The sequence below is a fragment of the Panthera leo genome, chromosome D3, assembly GCF_018350215.1.
Source record: "Panthera leo isolate Ple1 chromosome D3, P.leo_Ple1_pat1.1, whole genome shotgun sequence".
NCBI classification, from domain to species: domain Eukaryota; kingdom Metazoa; phylum Chordata; class Mammalia; order Carnivora; family Felidae; genus Panthera; species Panthera leo.
This window is the reverse complement of record NC_056690.1, coordinates 16,941,931-16,960,655: the sequence shown is the minus strand read 5'-3', so window position 1 is coordinate 16,960,655 and position 18,725 is coordinate 16,941,931. Positions and strand designations below refer to the sequence as shown.

Genomic DNA, 18,725 nt, shown 5'->3' with positions numbered 1-18,725 from the left:
ATGGCGCTGACCCCAGAGCTCTATGACACCCCTGCCTCCCGGCTGGACTCCTTCGTGACTCAGTGGCTGCAGCCCAGCCGGGACTGGAAAGAAGAGGTCCTGGAGGCCGTGCGGATGGTGCAAAAATTCCTGAGGGAAGAGCACTTTGAGGGGGAGCATGGGCTGGACCAGGAAGCGCGGGTGCTGAAGGTGGTCAAGGTGAGATTAGTCCCTCCCATCCACAGGCCAGGGCCTGGCAAAGACAGCATGGGGGTCCTCGCGTCAGAGGATGCTTGGGGACGTCTCGCCTCGTTATCCTCAGCCCGCGCTGCTGACACGTCAGGACACCCCAGCTAGCCGCGTGCACCCTGTAGTACGTACGTACTGTCTGCCTTGAGCCGAACAAGCCTGATAAGGAAACTAGTGATAGCCCAAACCCTTAACATACCCTGTCTCTAATCCATGCACCCTGTGAGGTATGCACTGTCCTTTGCCCATTTTACAGATGAGCACAATGGAGGCTTAAGGTTCCTAGTGACCAAATGCAATGCGAGGTCTCTGATTGGATCCAGGTGTGAAATAGACCATCTGGAAAATAACAGTGTGGGGACAATTAAGGACATTTTAATACAGCCTGGAGATTAGGTCATCTAAGACAGCCATCGTTGACTTTATTAGGTGTAACAGTTTGGCGGTTATGGGGGGAAATGTGCTCCCTAAAGTATTCAGGGGAAAAGTATCTGTAATCTGCTTTAAAGTGTTTTTTTGTTGTTGTTGTTGTTTTGTTTTGTTTTTCATTTTTTTTCAATATATGAAATTTATTGTCAAATTGGTTTCCATACAACACCCAGTGCTCATCCCAAAAGGTGCCCTCCTCAATACCCATCACCCACCCTGCCCTCCCTCCCACCCCCCATCAACCCTCAGTTTGTTCTCAGTTTTTAGGAGTCTCTTATGCTTTGGCTCTCTGCTTTAAAGTGTTTTTGATGATGCAAATGTGGCGAGAAGTGTACACCTGTCGAATCTCACTGGCTGGATCTATGAGTGCTCGTTGTGTTCTCTTTCTATTTTTCTACGTTTTAAGTTTTAGATGAAAAAAGTTTTCTTAGATGAACATAAGGGAAGGGAAACAAAAATAATGTAAAACCAGTGAGGGGGACAAAACAGAAAAGACTCATAAATATGGAGAACAAACTGAGGGTTACGGGGGGGTTGTGGGAGGGGGGGAATGGGCTAAATGGGTAAAGGGCACTAAGGAATCTACTCCTAAAATCATTGTTGCACTATATGCTAACTAATTTGGATGTAAATTTAAAAAAAATTTAAATGAAGCCTTCAAAAGAAAGAAAATAACCTTAAAAAAAAAAAAAGAAGTTTTCTTTAACGGAAGCTCAGAGAGGCGAGGTGACTTACCCAAGGTCACACAGCTAGTGGGTGGGGCCGGGATTTGAACCAGGATCTATCTGATTCCACAGCCGGGCTCCAGGCTGCCCTCACTGAGATGTCCCCCCAAGCCCTTCCTTCAGCTGCTTCTTGACCTGGCTAGAGTCAAAATTCAAGAAGGTCAAAGCGAGAAAGGCCCTGGAGAATCAGACAGTCTCAGCCACACCTTTGTTTAAAAATGAAGGAAACTGAAGCACAGAGAGGGTGATAGGTGTCCCAAGTTCACACAGAGAGCTAGTGGCAAAAGCAAGACTAGAATTAGGGCACCTGACTTCCAGCCCAGTGCTCTAGTCCTGTCTCCAGGGGCAGCCACCCCAGGGAAGGATTTAGAAATCTCAGGTCCCTAGCCCTTCCTTATACCCACCCCTAGCGCCTAGAGCCTGAGGCCGTATGATTTCCACAGACAAGGGTTTGACTCTTGGCATGTTTTCTTTACCAGCTGCGTGATCTTAACTCCTCTTCTCTCTCAAGCTTCTGTCTCCTCATCACCATTTCCTCCTTGTCCAGCAAAAGCTAAAAGCTAAAAGATTAGCACCTGGGGGCGCCTGGGTGGCTCAGTCGGTTAAGCATCCGACTTCAGCTCAGGCCATGATCTTACGGTTCATGGGTTCGAGCCCCGCGTTGGGTTCCGTGCTGACAGCTCAGAGCCTGGAGCCTGCTTCGGATTCTGTGTTTCCCCCTCTCTCTGCCCCTCCCCCACTCATGCCCTGTCTCTCAAAAATAAACAAACATTAAAAAAAAATTAGCACCTGGTACATGCTCAAAAACAAAAGCGTTGTTATAAATTCTTGCTCTGAATCAGGCAGAGCCTCCCAGCCTACCCCACCCCTAACAATCCAGAGAATGGGGTAGATGAAATGGGGCAGGTCCAGAGACTATAGGATGCTACAAAGAGGACGAGTTTTGATGGCAGGAAGTGGTATTTACCCAGCCCTCAAACTCTGCCTGAAGACTACAGCCCTTGCCTCCTCCCTGAAACCACAAAATAAAAGAGATAGCCCAAAAGCAATGGTCAATGAGAAATATTGCTTTATTCAGACCCTAAACCCTCTCCCCCCCCTCACCCACCCCCAAAAACCTGATTTACTGGGCTTGTCCTTGAACGAGTTGGGTTTAAACAGATTCAGGCTGAAGCAAGTCATGAAGATTATTCTAGAATGTTCTTTCTTCTCTGCCTGGGTCTTACCACTGAAAACGGCAGGAAGCCTATAGCTTTCAGGGGGATGAGCCCTTCATTCACACACAGGGTTCCATCCCCAGCCTGCCAAATGGGGCAGAAATGCTGGGTCTCAGTGAAGGAAGAGAATGCAAAAGGGCGGGGGAAGAAAAGATGGCAGTCTTCTCCTCAGAACCAGGGCCTGCCTCAGAGACTTGGGTCACAGGAAAGAAAGGGAGAAGAACCACCCTTGTCTTCTGCCCCTTTATCTGACTGACTATGACTCCTGGCTCTGAGTCCAAGGCAAGTTGATTAATCCTCACGGCCTCAGTTTTCTTATCTGTGCACTGGGGACAATGATACCTGTACCCACCTCAATCGGCGGGTGTTAGGATTAAAAGATACTGTATGTGCAAAGGGCCTTCAGTGATATAGTGAGTGTTCACCCCGTGACAGCTGGATTATAATCAACCCTTGGTGACTCCACCCCCCAGAAGCGGTAGCCAACTTGAGGTCTGGGGCATCACTAGCAATTCTACCGCCCAACCTGAGGCTGGAGAGTTGTGGGGCTTTGTAGGACAGAGGCAGGAGGGGCGGGAGAGCAGGTCTAGACTCTCAGAACATCAAATAGACCACTTCCAACTTGTCCAGCTCAGGCCCCTTCCATCCAGATGGGGAAACAGAATCCCAGGCAGAGAAGGGATGATCTCAGTCCACTAGACAAAGAAGAGCATGAGAAATATATTGCTGACCTCCTGCATTCCGGGCACGCGGTAAGCCCCTGCCATGCCTTATGTGTCATCCACTCCTCCCAGTGACTCAAGTGCCATTACTCTTCTCATTTCACAGATGAGAAATGAGGGTTCACGATGATCACACAGCTGAGAAACAAGGGCAAGAATCGGGGTCGAAGTCAGGCTGCCCCATCCCGCAGGCTGCCCTACGGTTCTTATCCACCAGGCAATCCTGCGCCCCACTTTTTACTGTCATGAAATTACTCAGACACCCAGAAGGCTCAGAATGCGCTGTACAGAAGGCGCCACTAGGTTTCTTGGAGGAGGCGTCACTCCACAGGTTGAGAATACCCTGTCTCAGAAGCAATGCGTTGTCATTAATAAGAAGTGTGGGCTCTGGGGTCCGGCTGCCTGGGTTCAGACCCAGACCCTTCTGTGCACTGTGTGACCCTGGGTGAGTGACTTAGTCTCTTGAAAGTCCAGTTTTCCCACCCGGAAAGAGGGGGATGGCGGTACCCCCACCCGTACCTCTGGGCTGCGGTGGACATTACGTGGGATAATTCCTATAAAGAGCCTCAGGGACTGCCTGGCAGGGGCAGTGGCCCAGGGTGACGGGGCTCTGTGTTCCGCAGGTAGGCTCCTTTGGGAACGGCACGGTGCTCAGGAGAACCTCGGAGGTGGAACTGGTGGTGTTCCTGAGCTGTTTCCACAGCTTCCGGGAGGAGGCCAGGTACCACCAAGCCGTTCTGAGTCTGATGTGGAAAAAGCTGTGGTGTTGCCGGGACCTACTGGCCCTTGGGCTTGAGAACGTGGAAATAGTCCAAGGAGTCCCCGATGCCCTCGTCTTCACCATCCAGACCAGGAAGACCGCAGAGCTCGTCACTGTCACCGTCGTGCCTGCCTACAGGGCCCTGGGTAAGGGGAGGGGAAGCCGATCTGATTCACACACTTGCCCTCCCCGGGAGACCCGAATTCCCTCACCTCCCGTTCATGACCACATGCAGACACCTGCATTCATCCATTCAACCCATGTTCTGAGCTGGGGGCTCAGCGACCACAGGGCCCAGGACTGGCCCAACTTGGGCTACTGTGTCACCCAACTCGGGAAACGTTTACCAAATAATCATGTGGATAAATATATGATTGCAAGAGGAGACGAGACCCACAGAGGGGAATGTGTTAGAAGCATAATCTGGGGTGCTTCTGTAGCATTTATCACAGGTGTAGTGTTTGTGCTTTTCCAGAAGCAGACCCTGAGACAAGGGTTTGAGGACAAGCAGTCCCAGGAGATACTGATAGGGAAGTACGGGAGAGGGACAGGGGAGGAAAGAAGCATCGTAAGGTCACCATTATGAACCACAGGGCTTTGTGCTCCTGGAGAACTCTAAGTCACTGTGTACAGTACCCCTCAACTGAATCCCAAGTGGGATGTTGGAGTTTATGCCCCAACTTCGCAGTCACCCTTGGCTGACGGCTGCTTCCCAGGACCATTAACTCCCCAGCACTTCTGGTTTGTCCTCAGGCAAAGAGTCCTCGATGTTTGAAGTAAACAGTATCAGCTACAACCTCAGATGATCATGTTTCCTCTTGTGCCAGCTCCTGTTAACTAGAGTGGTTGCCAGGAGTTGCTTTGTAGAGAAGGTGTCAGAAGTGGGATCCTACGTGAGCAAGAAAGAGAGTGCCCAGATGCATTAGTGATGCATGCCACGAAAGCACAGCGTTCAGCAGCACACTGCTTGAGGAGCCCAGATTTCTTATCTGGAACTGGTTCTCTGCTTCTGGGGTCAGGAGTTTGGAATAAATCCCCGAGAAAGAAATTCAAAGCAGACATTAAGGAAACCTGGGGTATTGGGACGTGGAGAGAAGACCACAGTCTTCTGAGACCCGAGGAATGGAAAGCCCACTTTTGGTTCTCCAGAAGTACAATCAAGCAAGGCAAACCTTGATTCCCTTAGACTGTGAGGTCTCAGGTTTCCCTGGAGAGACACTCCAATGCATGAGCAGGCTAGCTCCATAGACCTCTTATCAACCTGGGGCTTCCTAAATCCCCACTCTCTACCTCTGCCTCCTCCCACTCAGGGCCTTCTGTTTCCAACTCTCAGCCACATCCTGAGGTCTATGTGAGTCTGATTGAGGCCCACGGTTACCCTGGAAATTTCTCCCCATCCTTCAGCGAGCTGCAGAGGAACTTTGTGAAACATCGGCCAACCAAGCTGAAAAGCCTCCTGCGGCTGGTAAAACACTGGTACCTGCAGGTGAGGGGGCTGCCAGGATGGGGGCAGAAGGGGTCGCTGGCAGAAGCAGCGGTGGGGGGGGGGGGCGGGGGGGGGCTGATTTGTCATTCCAGGAAACTGGGGGAGGGGGAAGAAACTGCTAATCTTTTAAACTGTAAAGTGAAACAGTGGAGAAAGGTGGGAAAGGAGGAGGAGGAGAAAGAGGAACAGAGAAGGGAGGAGGAAAATAAGGAACACACAGTATTTCAGTAAACAAATGTTTGTAACACCCCAGTTATGGTCTATGTTGGCTAATGTCAACTTCACTGAGTTCTCTAGACATTAATTAATCTCAGCTGGTTAAGGACTAACCAGAGGAAAGTCTTGTTTAATTGCACCCACACCAATTTCCCCCCACAAATGGTTGGGTTCCTATCACAACCACTATTGACTAAATATATCCACTAATAGCTACTTTTTAGATTTCACACGTGATAGTTTGCAAGGTACCAAGGATATTCCAAAATATCCACATGAACAAGTCTTCTAAAATTACAAAAGGAAAATTCAGAAACAAACTCAAAAATGAAAAAGGGCAGGGTGGGGGGGAGCTGCTTTCTTATTTAAAAAAAATGGTAAGGAAAAAGTTTTTAATAAATAAATAAATGTTCAGAAAGTCATATTTTAGAAAGATTTGTTCATTTTTAAAAAGGAAGTTGTTTTTTTTTTAAGAAAAAAGTATTTTTTTTTTTTTAAATCAAGGGGCTCCTGGGTGGCTCAGTTGGTTGAGCATCCGAGTTTGGCTCAGGACATGATCTCACAGTTTGTGGGTTCGAGGCCCGGGTTGGGCTCTGTACTGACAGCTCAGAGTCTGGAGCCTGTTTCAAATTCTGTATCTCCCTCTCTCTCTCTCTGTCTCTCGCCCGCTCACACTGTGTGTGTGTGTGTGTGTGTGTGTGTGTGTGTGTCTGTCTGTCTCTCTCAAAAATAAATAAACGTTAAGAACTTTAAAACTTTCCAAGGTTAGTAAGTTTGCAGTTACTTGGTGGAAAAATAGCCATTTTCTTACATGATTATCACGTCAACCAAGGTTGTGATGTATCTTCACACACCAGCATCGCCAAAGCCAAGAATAAAATTGGTTTTGTTGGTGAGTCAATTACTTACAGGAAATGATGCAAGGTTTTGTGGACTTGAAGAATTTGAACCCAAAAGAATGATTCATTTGCTTGCTTTGTCTGTTTGCTTGAGCGCTGAATGTTTTCTTCCTGCATATGATATACACATTTTTTTTTGTAATATCCACGGGACAACATATCAGCTTTACTTCTACAATCCTCCCTTCTGTTTTTATTCAAGCCTTCTCCCTTAAAACAGGGATTTGATCACGTGTGGTTTCTTAAAACAGTTTTTTGGTTCAGTGTTACTGATTTGATGATATCTTTGGTTCAACTAGTTTTGTTTAGCTGAGTGTTGCAAGATGTGTTGGTCAATATAGAAGGACATAAAGAGCTCATGCTATTTGGTAAACACAACTAGAGTCTCATTGTGGTTAAAAGATTGAAGTTTGTTTGTTTGTTTGTTTGTTTGTTTGTTTGGAGGCTTTGTAAAGTCCCAGGAGTTGTCATGTGCTTTCATGGCTCAGAAGTATTTCATTCTTCTTTTCAGTCCATCAACTAGGGGGTCAGAGACCAGGGAGCACGCAACTTAGCTCCTCGGGGGTTTCATCTTTCAAATTGACTGTAAGGTTATCACCGATCTTAGAGACGTCTAAGTGTGTTCATGCTCGTAGCCTGTCCCCAAAGTGTTATTTTTGCCATCTATATAATGCTGGGCTTCTATCAGCCTTGCAACAGTATCAGATCAGTTTCTGGCAGGGATTTTATAAGCATCATTTCCATGTGTGAAGAGGAGGGGGTTATTCTTGCTTTTTTTTTTTGTTTTTTTTTTTTTGTTTGTTTGTTTTTGTTTTTCTTTTACGGACAAAATGATGTTTGTTTCTTATATTTGGAAGTATTTAATTCAGTACAGTTCTGGGAACAAGATGGGACTTTTCCCAGTGTTTTAGTTGTGCTTTTCACACAAGGTTTTTTGTTCATTTGGGGTTTTTTTTGTTTTTGTTTTTGTTTTTGTTTTTTTTTTTTGCCATTTTAAGTATACAGTTCAGCAGCATTAATTACATTGACAGTGCTGTGTAAACCTCACCACTGTCTGTTCCCAGATCATTTTCATCCTCACAGGCAGAAACTCTGCACCCAGTAAACAGTAACTCCCCATCCTCCCCCTCCCCAGGCATTGGCAACCATCATTTGACTTTCTGTCTCTGTGAATTGGCCTCTTCTCTGGGTCCCTCATTTAAATGGAATTATACATCATCTGTCTTTCTGGTCTGTTTTATTTTGTCCTTGATTCTTTTGAGGGAGAGGGGGCAGAGAGAGACAGGGGAGAGAGAGAGCATCTTAAGCAGGCTGCATGCCCAGCACACAGCCCAACGTGGGCTGGATCTCACCACCATGAGATCATGACCTGAGCTGAAAATCAAGAGTCAAACACTTAACTGACCAAGCCACCCAGGTGCCCCTGTCCTTGATTCTTTTTCTTAATTTTAATTTAATTTTATTTATTTGTGTGAGAGAGAGAGAGCTGGGGAGGGGGCTGAGAGAGAGAGAGAGAAAGAGAGAGGAGAGAATCTTAAGCAGGCTCCATGCCCAGCACAGAGCCTGATGTGGGGCTCGATCCCATGACCCTGGGATCATGACCTGAGCCAAAATCAAGAGTTGGGCGCTCAACTACCTGAGCCACCCAGGCACCCCTGTCTTTGATTCTTAATAGTGGAATTTTCACACCTAATGAAATGAGATTTCTCGCATGAAAACAATTTTATTTATAAACTTGATTTATTATTGGTTATCGGTTAATTGACACATTGCCTTATCTAAACCTATCCTCGTAGGAAGAAGGATAAATTTGTATTGAACTTATGTAAATGCTACATATTCATGAAAAAGAAGTTAATAAAATCACTCTGTAAATGTTTAACCATCATTCTGAATAGTTTTGTAAACAGAGCCAATTTATATATGCTATGCTTTTACAGCATCATTATCTTTGTTTTTCTGAGGATTTGTTAGATTATAATCGATGGTAGGAATTTTTATAGGCATTTTTTATCCTGAGGTGTTGGAATAATATGTCATTTAAAGAAAGTTTAAACTTAGCTTGCCCAAGTATAGTCATAGATTGAAGATAGAAATTAGATTAAGAAGAAAGAATGGGTCTTTTTTTTTTTTTTGTCACATATCCATCAAAAATAGAACATTAATCTGGGTAATTAATTCTCATTTTGTTGATCTTTGGTTAAGCAATCTGCTTTTATGAAGTCATCTGCTTCTGGAATAAAAGAATCTGGTGAACTTCTGTCTCAGTCCCCTTTTGGGAATATGAATTTATTCCCAATTATGCTCCATAAATTTCCAATCTCTGAGTGGGAAGAAAGAAATCTACCTACCAATAGATTATATTGTAATCAGATCATTCTTTTGTAAAATGTTTTCTTCTTTTATATACAAAAACAAAAAGAACTACAACTTTTGGTTTTACTACTTTAATTATGGTCAAAAATAAATCCAGCCATCAGTCAGCTCCTCATCTCCTAGGGCTGTTTTCCACGAGTCACATATACATGTGCACACACATGCACACATATTCACACATGCAGACAACTTTTTGAGTAATGTAAAAACTCGTAAGACAACAACAGTGAGCCTCCTGGGAGATACCAGAATCCTCAAGAAAAAAAAAAAACAGACCAAAAGAGAAACAGAGAAAGATGCAAAAGACAAGCAAAGTCCCATCAACTGCCACCCAGCAGAGAATAAAGTCCTATCATCTGTCTCCCCATAGAGACCAAATGGTCAAACCATAAAACTGGATGCACAGGTCATTGTCACCAAAAGGGACATAAACGGCCCTGTACAAATAAGTAAGAACACGAACCAGAATCGGATTTGGCCAAGAATCAGACTTAAATAGGATCAGACGTACAAACAGTCGGATTGGGGAAGGTGGAAAGAAACATCAGCAAGGGTAAAGCTGTTGCCACACAAGGTCCACCCTGGGAGCTGGAAAAGGGGCGTGTCCAAATGTCAAAGCCCATGGGGTACATTTCTCAGGCAACACAGTTCAGGTCGTTTGGGAAATAAATCCTCCTGGACAATCTCAGTGAGACAGACCTCCTGCTGCAAAAAGAAACTAACAGACAAAAGTCACTTATTAAATAAGAACCTGCAGGCTAGTTTGCCAGGGAATCAGACTGCAGAAGAAAAGGCTTAAGCCAGTGGAAAATATAATAGGTGTTTAAAGAAACAACAATTATCAAGACTAGGTTTAGAGTTTGTCTGGTCATGGAAAAATGGCAATTTTCTCACATTTATCATATCTAGAAAGGTCATGACATATCTCAGATGGCGCCATTGCAAGAGTCAGAAACATTCTGAACATGGAGAAAGCAAAGTATCTCTGAAGATCAGCCCTGGAAGGGAACACAGATGTTTTCTTCTGGGTTTTTTTGTTTTGTTTTGTTTTGTTTTTTTGTTTTTCTTTGTACCATTAAATAGTCTGTTGAAGCTCCTAAGAGAATGAAAGGGCTCATGTTCCCTAAGGCTTACATCTTACGATTACAGGCATTCTGCATTATATTTATCATCTAAATTTTAAGAATCCCACTAGTAGGGGCACCTGGATGGATCAGGTGATTAAGCATCAGACTTCAGCTCAGGTCATGATCTCTCGGTCCATGGGCTTGAGCCCCACGTCCGGCTCTGCTCTGTCAATGTGGAGCCTGCTTGGGATTCTCCCTCTCCCTCTTTCTCTGCCCCTCCCCAGCTCTCTCTCTCTCAAAATAAATAAATAAATAAATAAACTTTTAAAAAAAGAATCCCACTAGTAAAATCTCCCTAATACTGGAGAAAATAAATTGTACTGCTATGAGTTTGAATTCTTAACAAAAGTACATTAGTCTTGAGTTTTAAGTGTGAATTCAAAAAATGTTATGGAAACAAATTCATTAATTTGTAAATAAATTTTAATTCAATGAAAAATGCTTCTAAAAGTTGAGAATAAAGTTGTTATTCTTTAGATGACCTGTTTTTGTTTGTTTCAAAGTCGAAGTAGGTTTTTTTTTCCCCCTTTGACTATGGGGTGTTAGTGGCGACAGGGCAAGATGTCAATGTCACATCCACGAACCAAATAGCTGGATGTTTGACAGAAATTTTCATTTTCTAACTGAATACTAGAACAATTGTTTAGACAAGAAGTGATTGGTATGCTTTCTTTTTAAGAAAAGATGCTTTTCTTTAAGATGCTTAAGTTAAGATGCTTTCTTTTGCAAGTAAGAGAAAAACCAACTCAGACTGACTTAAACACCAAGGAGAATTATCAGCTCATGTGTGAAAACCTGTAACAGTGGGGATGGGGTTTCAGGCACTGTTTTGAGGGGGGGGGGGTGGTCTCCAGGTCTGTTTTCTCTAGAATTGCCTCAAGTTCTCTCTTTCTGTCTCTGTCTCTGTCTCTCTCTCCCAACTCAGATTTCAGGCTGATTTAACCTCAGGATGGCAAAATGGCCACAGCTATTTCTGCCCTCATATCCACACATGGGAGAAGATTTCTGTCCTTTCAGCCCCCCTGGGCTTCACTCACATTGCCAGCTCACATCACAAGCTTCTCTTGAACCAATCACTCAGCAAGGGGAATAGGTTTATGCTGATGACCCTGTCCAGTCAGGATCCACCCTGGAGTTGAGGGGGATGCTAATCCCATCCTCCAACCAGCATTGCCACTATACAATGGAGAAGGAAGAGATGCCTGCTAGAGCATTCTGCGTTCCCCGCAGAATCTCAGCTATTGACAAATTCTATAGATACCTCCCACCCCTCCCTTTTTTTTTCTATCAGCTAAGAAGACTTTTCTTTGAAGGAAAGCTTTCAGAAGCCCAGTACACTAAGAGAGATAGAAATGGAGCTGCTTAGGCTGGGATCTAGTAGCAGAGTCCCACCCCTCACTCCATGGGACATCTCTCTGTAAGTCCACACCAGGGGTTATGTCAAGCCTAGTTTGAGGGATGCAACTCTTGATCTCGGGGTTGTGGGTTCAAGCCCCATGTGTGGGGTGTAGAGATTGCTTAAAAATAAAATCTTTTAAGGGGTGCCTGGGTGGCTCAGTTCGTTAAAGTGACTTGATTTAGTCTCAGGTCATGATCTCAGGGTTCGCGAGCCCCACATCAGGCTCAGGGCTGACAGCACAAAGCCTGCTTGGGATTCTGTGTGTGTGTGTGTGTGTGTGTGTGTGTGTGTGTCTTTCTCTTTCTCTCTCTCTCTGCCCCTCCCCCTGCTCTCTCTGTCTCTGTCTTTGAAAATAAATATTTTAAAAATTCTTTAAATAAAACCTTAAAAAAAAAGCATACTTTGAAACCCACTGGGCCAACTGAGCGAGCCCCTTAAGTCTAAAACCAGGAAAATCATGTAGGGCCCGAAAGGGAAAGTGACTGGCCAGGATCACACAGCCAGTAGGTGGCAGAGCTGACACAGGAAGTTGGGTTTTCCAGTTTGTGGTCCGTCCAGAGCGGATCCTGACACACAATCTTGGGGTCTCTCTCTCCCGGGTCTCTTTCTACAGTACGTGAAAGCCAAGTGCCCAAGGGCGGCGCTGCCCCCTGTCTATGCCCTTGAGCTGCTGACTATCTACGCCTGGGAAGTAGGTGCCCAGGAGGACGAGAGCTTCAGGCTGGACGAGGGCTTTGCCACTGTGATGGAGCTGCTCCAGGAGTATAAGTTCCTCTGCATCTACTGGACCAAGTACTACACATTCCAGAACCCACTCATCAAGGGCTTTGTCAGAAAACAGTTCAAAAGAGACAGGTACTGGGCCCCTGCTTGCTCGCCACATCCCACGGAGACCGGAGAGAGAAGGGAGGCAAAAGCGGTGTCGCACTGAATGGCTGGGCTTTATCAAGTAGTAAAACTGAACCAGAATTTCACAGTAACTCGGGGCACACCTCCAGGTGGCCGTCTTTCGGAGTACCAACTGGGGCGGCCGGAGTGATGGCAGAACAGGCGCTTAGAAAGTTTCTTCCCCTCTTTGACCGAGTTTTAGTTGAAAGGGGTCCCGCCGAAATTGTAACCCACGGAGGCATTGTGCTTCCAGAAAAATCTCAGGGAGAAGGATTGCAAGCAACAGTGGTGGCCGGTGGATGGGGATCTAAAGGAAAGGATGGAGAGATTCAACCAGTCAATGTGAAAGTTGGAGATAAAGTTCTTCTTCCAGAATATGGAGGCACCAAAGTAGTTTTAGATGACAAGGATTCTTTCTTTTTTTAAAAAAAAAAAACATTAAAAAAATTTTTAATGTTTATTTATGTTTGAGAGACAGAGAGAGACAGAGTGTGAGCGGGTGAGGGGCAGAGAGAGGGAGACACAGAATCTGAAGCAGGCTCCAGGCTCCAAGCTGTCAGCACAGAGCCCGACGTGGGGCTCGAACTCACAAACTGTGAGATCATGACCTGAGCGAAGTCGGATGCTTAACCAACTGAGCCACCCAGGCGCCCCTAAAAAAATTTTTTAATGTTCATTTATTTTGGAGAGAGCGAGAGAGAGACAGAGCATGAGCGAGAGAGGGGCAGAGAGGGAGGGAGACACAGAATCCGAAGCTGGCTCCAGGCTCTGAGCTGTCTGCACAGAGCCGGATGTGGGGCTTGAACTCATGAACCATGAGATCATGACCTGAGCCAAAGTGGGATGCTCAACCCACTGAGCCACCCAGGTGCCTCGTCAAGGATTATCTCTTATTTAGAGATGGTGGCATCTCTTATTTAGAGATGGATTATCTCTTATTTAGAGACGGAAAGTATGTAGACTGAAACAAATCATTATTGAAATGGCGTGAAGTGAAGCGGCCTGTTCCAGTGAAGTTGCGAAATCTTTCATCATGTAAATAATTTTCCTGTCTCTCTTTTATAATAAATTAATGGTATCCAAACTAAAAAAAAAAAAAAAAATTTGGCCACCTTTCAAACTCGCAGGGGCCCGGAGGGGTTGAGGGGCGTTTCCCTGTCCCTCAAGGAACCTCGCCCTGCTTTCCTCTCTGGCTTCCAAAAGCCCATTTCGGTGCGTTTTAGCGACAGCATGGAAAAATGGAAAGAATCACGGAGAGCCAGGTGTCATCCCAGTCCTGCCTTTTTGTCTCACCTCTGTGAGCCTCAGCTCCTCATCTGGAAAAGAGGAGAAACTGGCACCCACAGGGCAGGCTGTTGTAAGGGTCAGAGTGTGAAGGGCCTATGGGGTGCAGTCTATGGTAGATGCCGGGGAAATGTTCATTATTGTAGCTCACGCCGTTGGAGCACATGTAGCTCTAGGAAAAGCACCAGCGCCCGCCCCCAAGCCCTGGGCCATCAACCATTTCAGCGAAGGCTGGCTCAACCTGAAGCGTCAGCACTTGGGTCCCTTTGCCTGAGGGTTTTCAGCCTCCCCTAATGACTGGTGGAAGCTGGGGGATAAATACCCCAGCTCCCTCCTGTCTCAGATGGATCTGGATCACGTGTGCTACACTGTTTCCCAGAGGCCCTGCAGTGGAACTGACCGCCAGTGGCCCACATATGCTTCCCCACATGTGGTGCTTCCCCACATATCCTTCCAAATAAACCCCTAGCACTCAGATCCTGCTCTTGGCACCTACTTCTGGGGACATCCAGCTGAAACAAGTCTTTACATTAGCTCTAGGTAGCTGCAAGCAATATTTATTGTTCCCTTATATGAGTATTGGGTCTTTTTATTTCTTTCCAAGGAAGAAAACCCCAATCTCCTGATGAGAAGGGGATTTTTATTATAAGGATGTCCAGGAATGTGAGGTTAGAAAGCCACTGGGACCCGAGGCAAACCTGCAGACACCCTCTTTCTCTGTCTCTCTCGTGGTCCCCACGCCCTCTTTCTTCCCATGACCTCTGCTGCTCTCCCTACACCTGCCCTGTTCCTCTCTTACTTCCGTTTGATGAAGAACCTGCATCATCCCTGGTCCAATCCCCAGAGGGAACTAGTCTACCCATTGGGCACAGGCGCTATGTGTCAGGTCACCTGGTGGGTCACTTTGGGTCAGGTGATCTCACCCTCTAGGACAGCCTGGCACCTCCCCCTTTTTCAGGCAGGATTATTTCAGGGATGCAGGGATGTTGCATTCTGTCACGGATAAAGTCACAGCTCCCTCCTATGCCCAAAGCTCCTGGAGTATAAGGGCCAGGTCTTAATCATGGGCTTGGCATCCAACACATATGGCCACGCCACACCACTTAAGGAAGCGATTAGACCTCCTTCAAGCCAATATTCTTTAAAAATTCATTCACCATTTATACAGAAGAGAGACATTTGGTGGCAGCCTAATCCCTGCTCTACTGAGGCAGAGCCCATGGGTGAGAACACCCATTTGCTGGCTGTGAGAACTCATAGAAAGAAGTCTGTGCCTCAGTTCCCTCATCTGTGAAATGGGGACAACAGCAACAACAGCAACAATAGTCTCTGCCTTTCAGAATTGTTAGAAGGATTAAAATAGGTGAATTCACACAGGGTGTGGCCCAGCGCCTCAATAAATATCAGTCGGTGGTGGTGGTGGTGGTGTTTCTATCATCCAAAGCACTTCAGCAGCCCTAGCCTTCAACTTACTTATGGAGCCTCAGCAAAACAAAAGCTCTGCCCACCTGCCTAAGCGGGTACCTGTTATCGCTACCCATGCCCTTGGGGCATCTCAACACTCCACACACACCCCCCAAACACCTTGCACGCACCTCTCCCCAAAAGGAATTCTTGGAAATATAATCATCCCCTCTCGCTTCTTCTCCACCAATGTTCTTGGGTCCTCTCGGCCTGACAGCCCGCCCAGGGCTCCAGACACAGCACGTGCTCAGTGGTTGGAACAGATGATCGCTTGAGCAGGATTCTTTCTGGCTTGCTGGCCTCCAGACGGGAGAGAGTCTGGGAACCCTCTCCCTGTGTTGCAGGCCTGTCATCCTGGATCCAGCTGACCCCACCCACAATGTGGCAGAAGGGTACAGATGGGACATCGTGGCTCAGAGGGCCTCCCAGTGCCTGAAACAGAACTGTTGCTATGACGACAAGGAGAATCCAGTCCCCAGCTGGACCGTGAAGGTAATGGCTCCTCTCGGGGTTGTCAAGGGCTTGAAGCTCGGAAGCGGGTAACTGCATAGCATATACTTACTTCTGTGTCGATGCAGTCAGGAAGTTGGAAGCCTGGCTGGGGCACCCACCAGCTCTGCGAACTCGGGGACATTTTTTCAACCCTCTGAGCCTCAGCCTTTCTTACAAACTCGTGTTCTCCTTGTCTTTCTCTTTCCCACAACCCCCTGGAGAATCAGTCATGCTCGCGAGCATTCTTTGCATGAGCTGAGCGCAAGCGAGTCAATTCAACAGCTCTCTTGTGCCGGCATTTGGGGTTGCTGTGGGGAGGGGCAATGGAACAACAGTAGTGCAGAAATAAGACTTAACCCCTACCCTCAAGGGATGAAGAAACTGAGGCTCAGGCAGGTTCAGTTAATTAACCAAGATCACACTGCAAAGGGGCAGCAGAGCCAGAATTTGCACCCAGGTCTTTGTGGGGCCTACCAGCCAACTGAGGCCCACAGATAGACTGAAAAGTATATGCCTCTGGGTTTTTCCTGAATCTAAAAACCATTGTGCAAAGACTTTTATCTTGTAAAATCAGAAGACTTGGGGATTCCGGGCTTATGTTCCTTCTTGAAAAATCAGCTGGTGTCCAACCCTCCCCAGCACCTTCCAGGTGGTGTTCTTCAGCCACCAGGGACTCCCAGGCCCTCGAGCGTGGCCGTTGATGGTGGTTCAGAACAGACTTTGAAATCTGACCGACCTTGGGTCAAATACCACGGTGCTCCTCACCACCTTTGTGATGGTCAGTAAGTTATTTAACCACGTTCGACCACAGTTTCCTCATTTGTACAATGGGATAATAGGAACCAAGGTCGTAGGGCTGCTGTGACAATAAAATGCATTCAGAATAGTGTGACAGGTGCCCAGCCCAGGGCCTGGAAGGTGGTTGGCACAACCCAAATGTTTACTGCTGTTGGAAACACGAGGATGGGTAAAGGGAAATTTTGCATGTCAGAGGAGGGTGGAATTAACCCCTCTCCCTCTTCTCTCCCTTCCAGCGGGCACGAGACATCCAAGTGACCGTGGAACAGTGGGGTTACTCAGATCTGATCCTCAGGGTGAACCCTTATGAACCCATAAAGAAGGTTAAAGAGAAGATCTGGCAGAGCCGGGGCTGTGTGGGCCTACAGCATCTGTCCTTCCAGGAGCCTGGTGGCAAGCGACAGCCCCTCAATAGCCAGTGCTCCTTGGCCTATTACGGAGTCTTCTCCAACATCCGCATCTGTCTGGTGGAGACCATCTCCCCCGAGATCCAGGTCTTTGTGAATCATCCCAATGGTGGGAGCCACGCCTACGCCATTGACCCCAAAAGCTTCATCCTGGGCCTGAAGCAGCAGATTGAAGACAAGCAGGGGCTGCCCACAAGTCAGCAGCAGCTGGAGTTCCAAGGCCAAGTCCTGCAGGATTGGGTGTCTTTGTGGAGCTATGGTATCCGGGATAGTGATACCCTCATCCTCTCCAAGAAGAAAGCTGGAAAGTTTCCTTTTCTGCCCAACTAATCTGCGACTCAGCATATCAACCACTTCCTCCAGCTCTCGCCTGGGGGAGGTCCCATGTCTTCACCAGCTTTGTAAATAGTGAGCGTAGCCCCGCCAGGAGGGATGTGGGACACTTGCTATACGATGGACAATGGCCAGACCATACATGACAATAGAATTCTGACCCACAGCCTCTGCGGTCCCCTAGCCCAGGAAGCCAAACTATCACCTCTGCAGCAAGCACCCCCAAATCATCAGGACTTGATCACTGCCAGCTTCCCTAATTCGACCTCACTTCCAACTTAGAATCAACCAGAAAAATCCAGATAGGCTCCCTAACCAATCACAGAGGAGGCCCTGCTTCTAATTAGCTGCCTACTGCTTCCCCATGCCAACAGCTTCAATCAGAGTATACCTGAAGCCTTCCCTTTTTTTCCACTATAAAGTTTTCCCTGTCTTGGAATCTCTGCCAGTTTACGAGGGATGGTGGCTGACTCCCTTGCAATAGCAAGTTGGAAATAAATCACCTTTGTTTATTCTCCTTTGGGTGGTCGTCATCTCTTTCTACGGGTGCTGATGCCGTCCTGGTGGTTCTTGCTTACTCATTTGAGCCTCCTAACTCTGGGAGGCGAGGACTGCAGGGAAACTGAGACAGACAGAGACAAAGCCCAGGACAGCGAGGACGATGAAGGGTAAAACGATCCCTTCAACTCCTGATGCACACGCACAAACAGTACATGATGGTCCAAGGACTTGAGGAAAAGAACAGCATCTTTATCATCAGAGGAGATCATGTGATCAGGTTTACTCCCATCAACCAGTAAGAAGTTTCCTTTTTACTCCTCCCCTTTGCCCTGGTTTCTGATGAACTACTCCCTTACTATAGAATATAAAATGTACTTTATAATTGGTTCTCAGCAGCCTCTGGGCAATTTACCAATAGTAACATATTCCCTGCCTTCTTTTGCCTTAAGGGACAGAACAACTGCCTCCTTTCCATAGGGTAGACAGGCTAGTCCACCCCCGGCTTTTACTCTTGATAGTGCCCCCAGTACCCACGTTGTAACGGGAAAATTCTTGTTTAAAAAAGAAAAACGGAATGAATAAGTCACCTTCCTCTCTTTCATAATAGAAAAGCCCAAGGCCAAAGAGGTTTTGTTTTTGTTTTTAAGATTTTATTTTTCCTTTAAGTAATTTCTGCCCCAGGGTGGGGCTTGAACTTAGAATCCTGAGATCAAGTCACATGCTCTACCCACTGAACCAGCCAGGCCCCCCCACCACCCCGAGAGTTTATTTTAATACAATTTCTGACACGCAGCCTCAAAGGTAAAACATGAAGAGAAGCATCCCAAAGACAAAAGTCACTTTGTTCATCCTACATAGCAGAGTATCTTAACTGCAGAGATTCTAATGTGTCGGTCCTGGGTGGGTCCTAGGAGTCAGTATGTAAAAGCTCCCCAAGTGTTTCCAATGTGCAGGCTGAGTGGAGAAGTCCTGAG

At 46.6% G+C, this 18,725-nt stretch overlaps 1 protein-coding gene across 1 annotated transcript; it reads left to right on the top strand.

Moving 5' to 3' along the window:
* Positions 1-17,767, top strand: OASL (2'-5'-oligoadenylate synthetase like). The gene is made up of 6 exons (XM_042911050.1): positions 1-198; positions 3,945-4,227; positions 5,392-5,567; positions 12,198-12,439; positions 15,565-15,712; positions 16,747-17,767. The coding sequence occupies exons 1-6, from the start codon at positions 1-3 to the stop codon at positions 17,245-17,247; spliced, it is 1,548 nt and encodes a 515-aa protein (XP_042766984.1). The 3' UTR covers positions 17,248-17,767.
* Positions 17,768-18,725: the final 958 nt, after the last annotated feature.

What these genes read in the sequence shown, in the direction of transcription:
- OASL (XM_042911050.1), top strand. Translation starts at nt 1, where the DNA reads ATGGCGCTGACCCCAGAGCTCTATGACACCCCTGCCTCCCGGCTGGAC. An exon ending in TAAAACACTGGTACCTGCAG is followed by an intron (nt 5,568 to 12,197) that starts GTGAGGGGGCTG and finishes CTCTTTCTACAG; the next exon opens with TACGTGAAAGCCAAGTGCCC. An exon ending in AAACAGTTCAAAAGAGACAG is followed by an intron (nt 12,440 to 15,564) that starts GTACTGGGCCCC and finishes CCTGTGTTGCAG; the next exon opens with GCCTGTCATCCTGGATCCAG.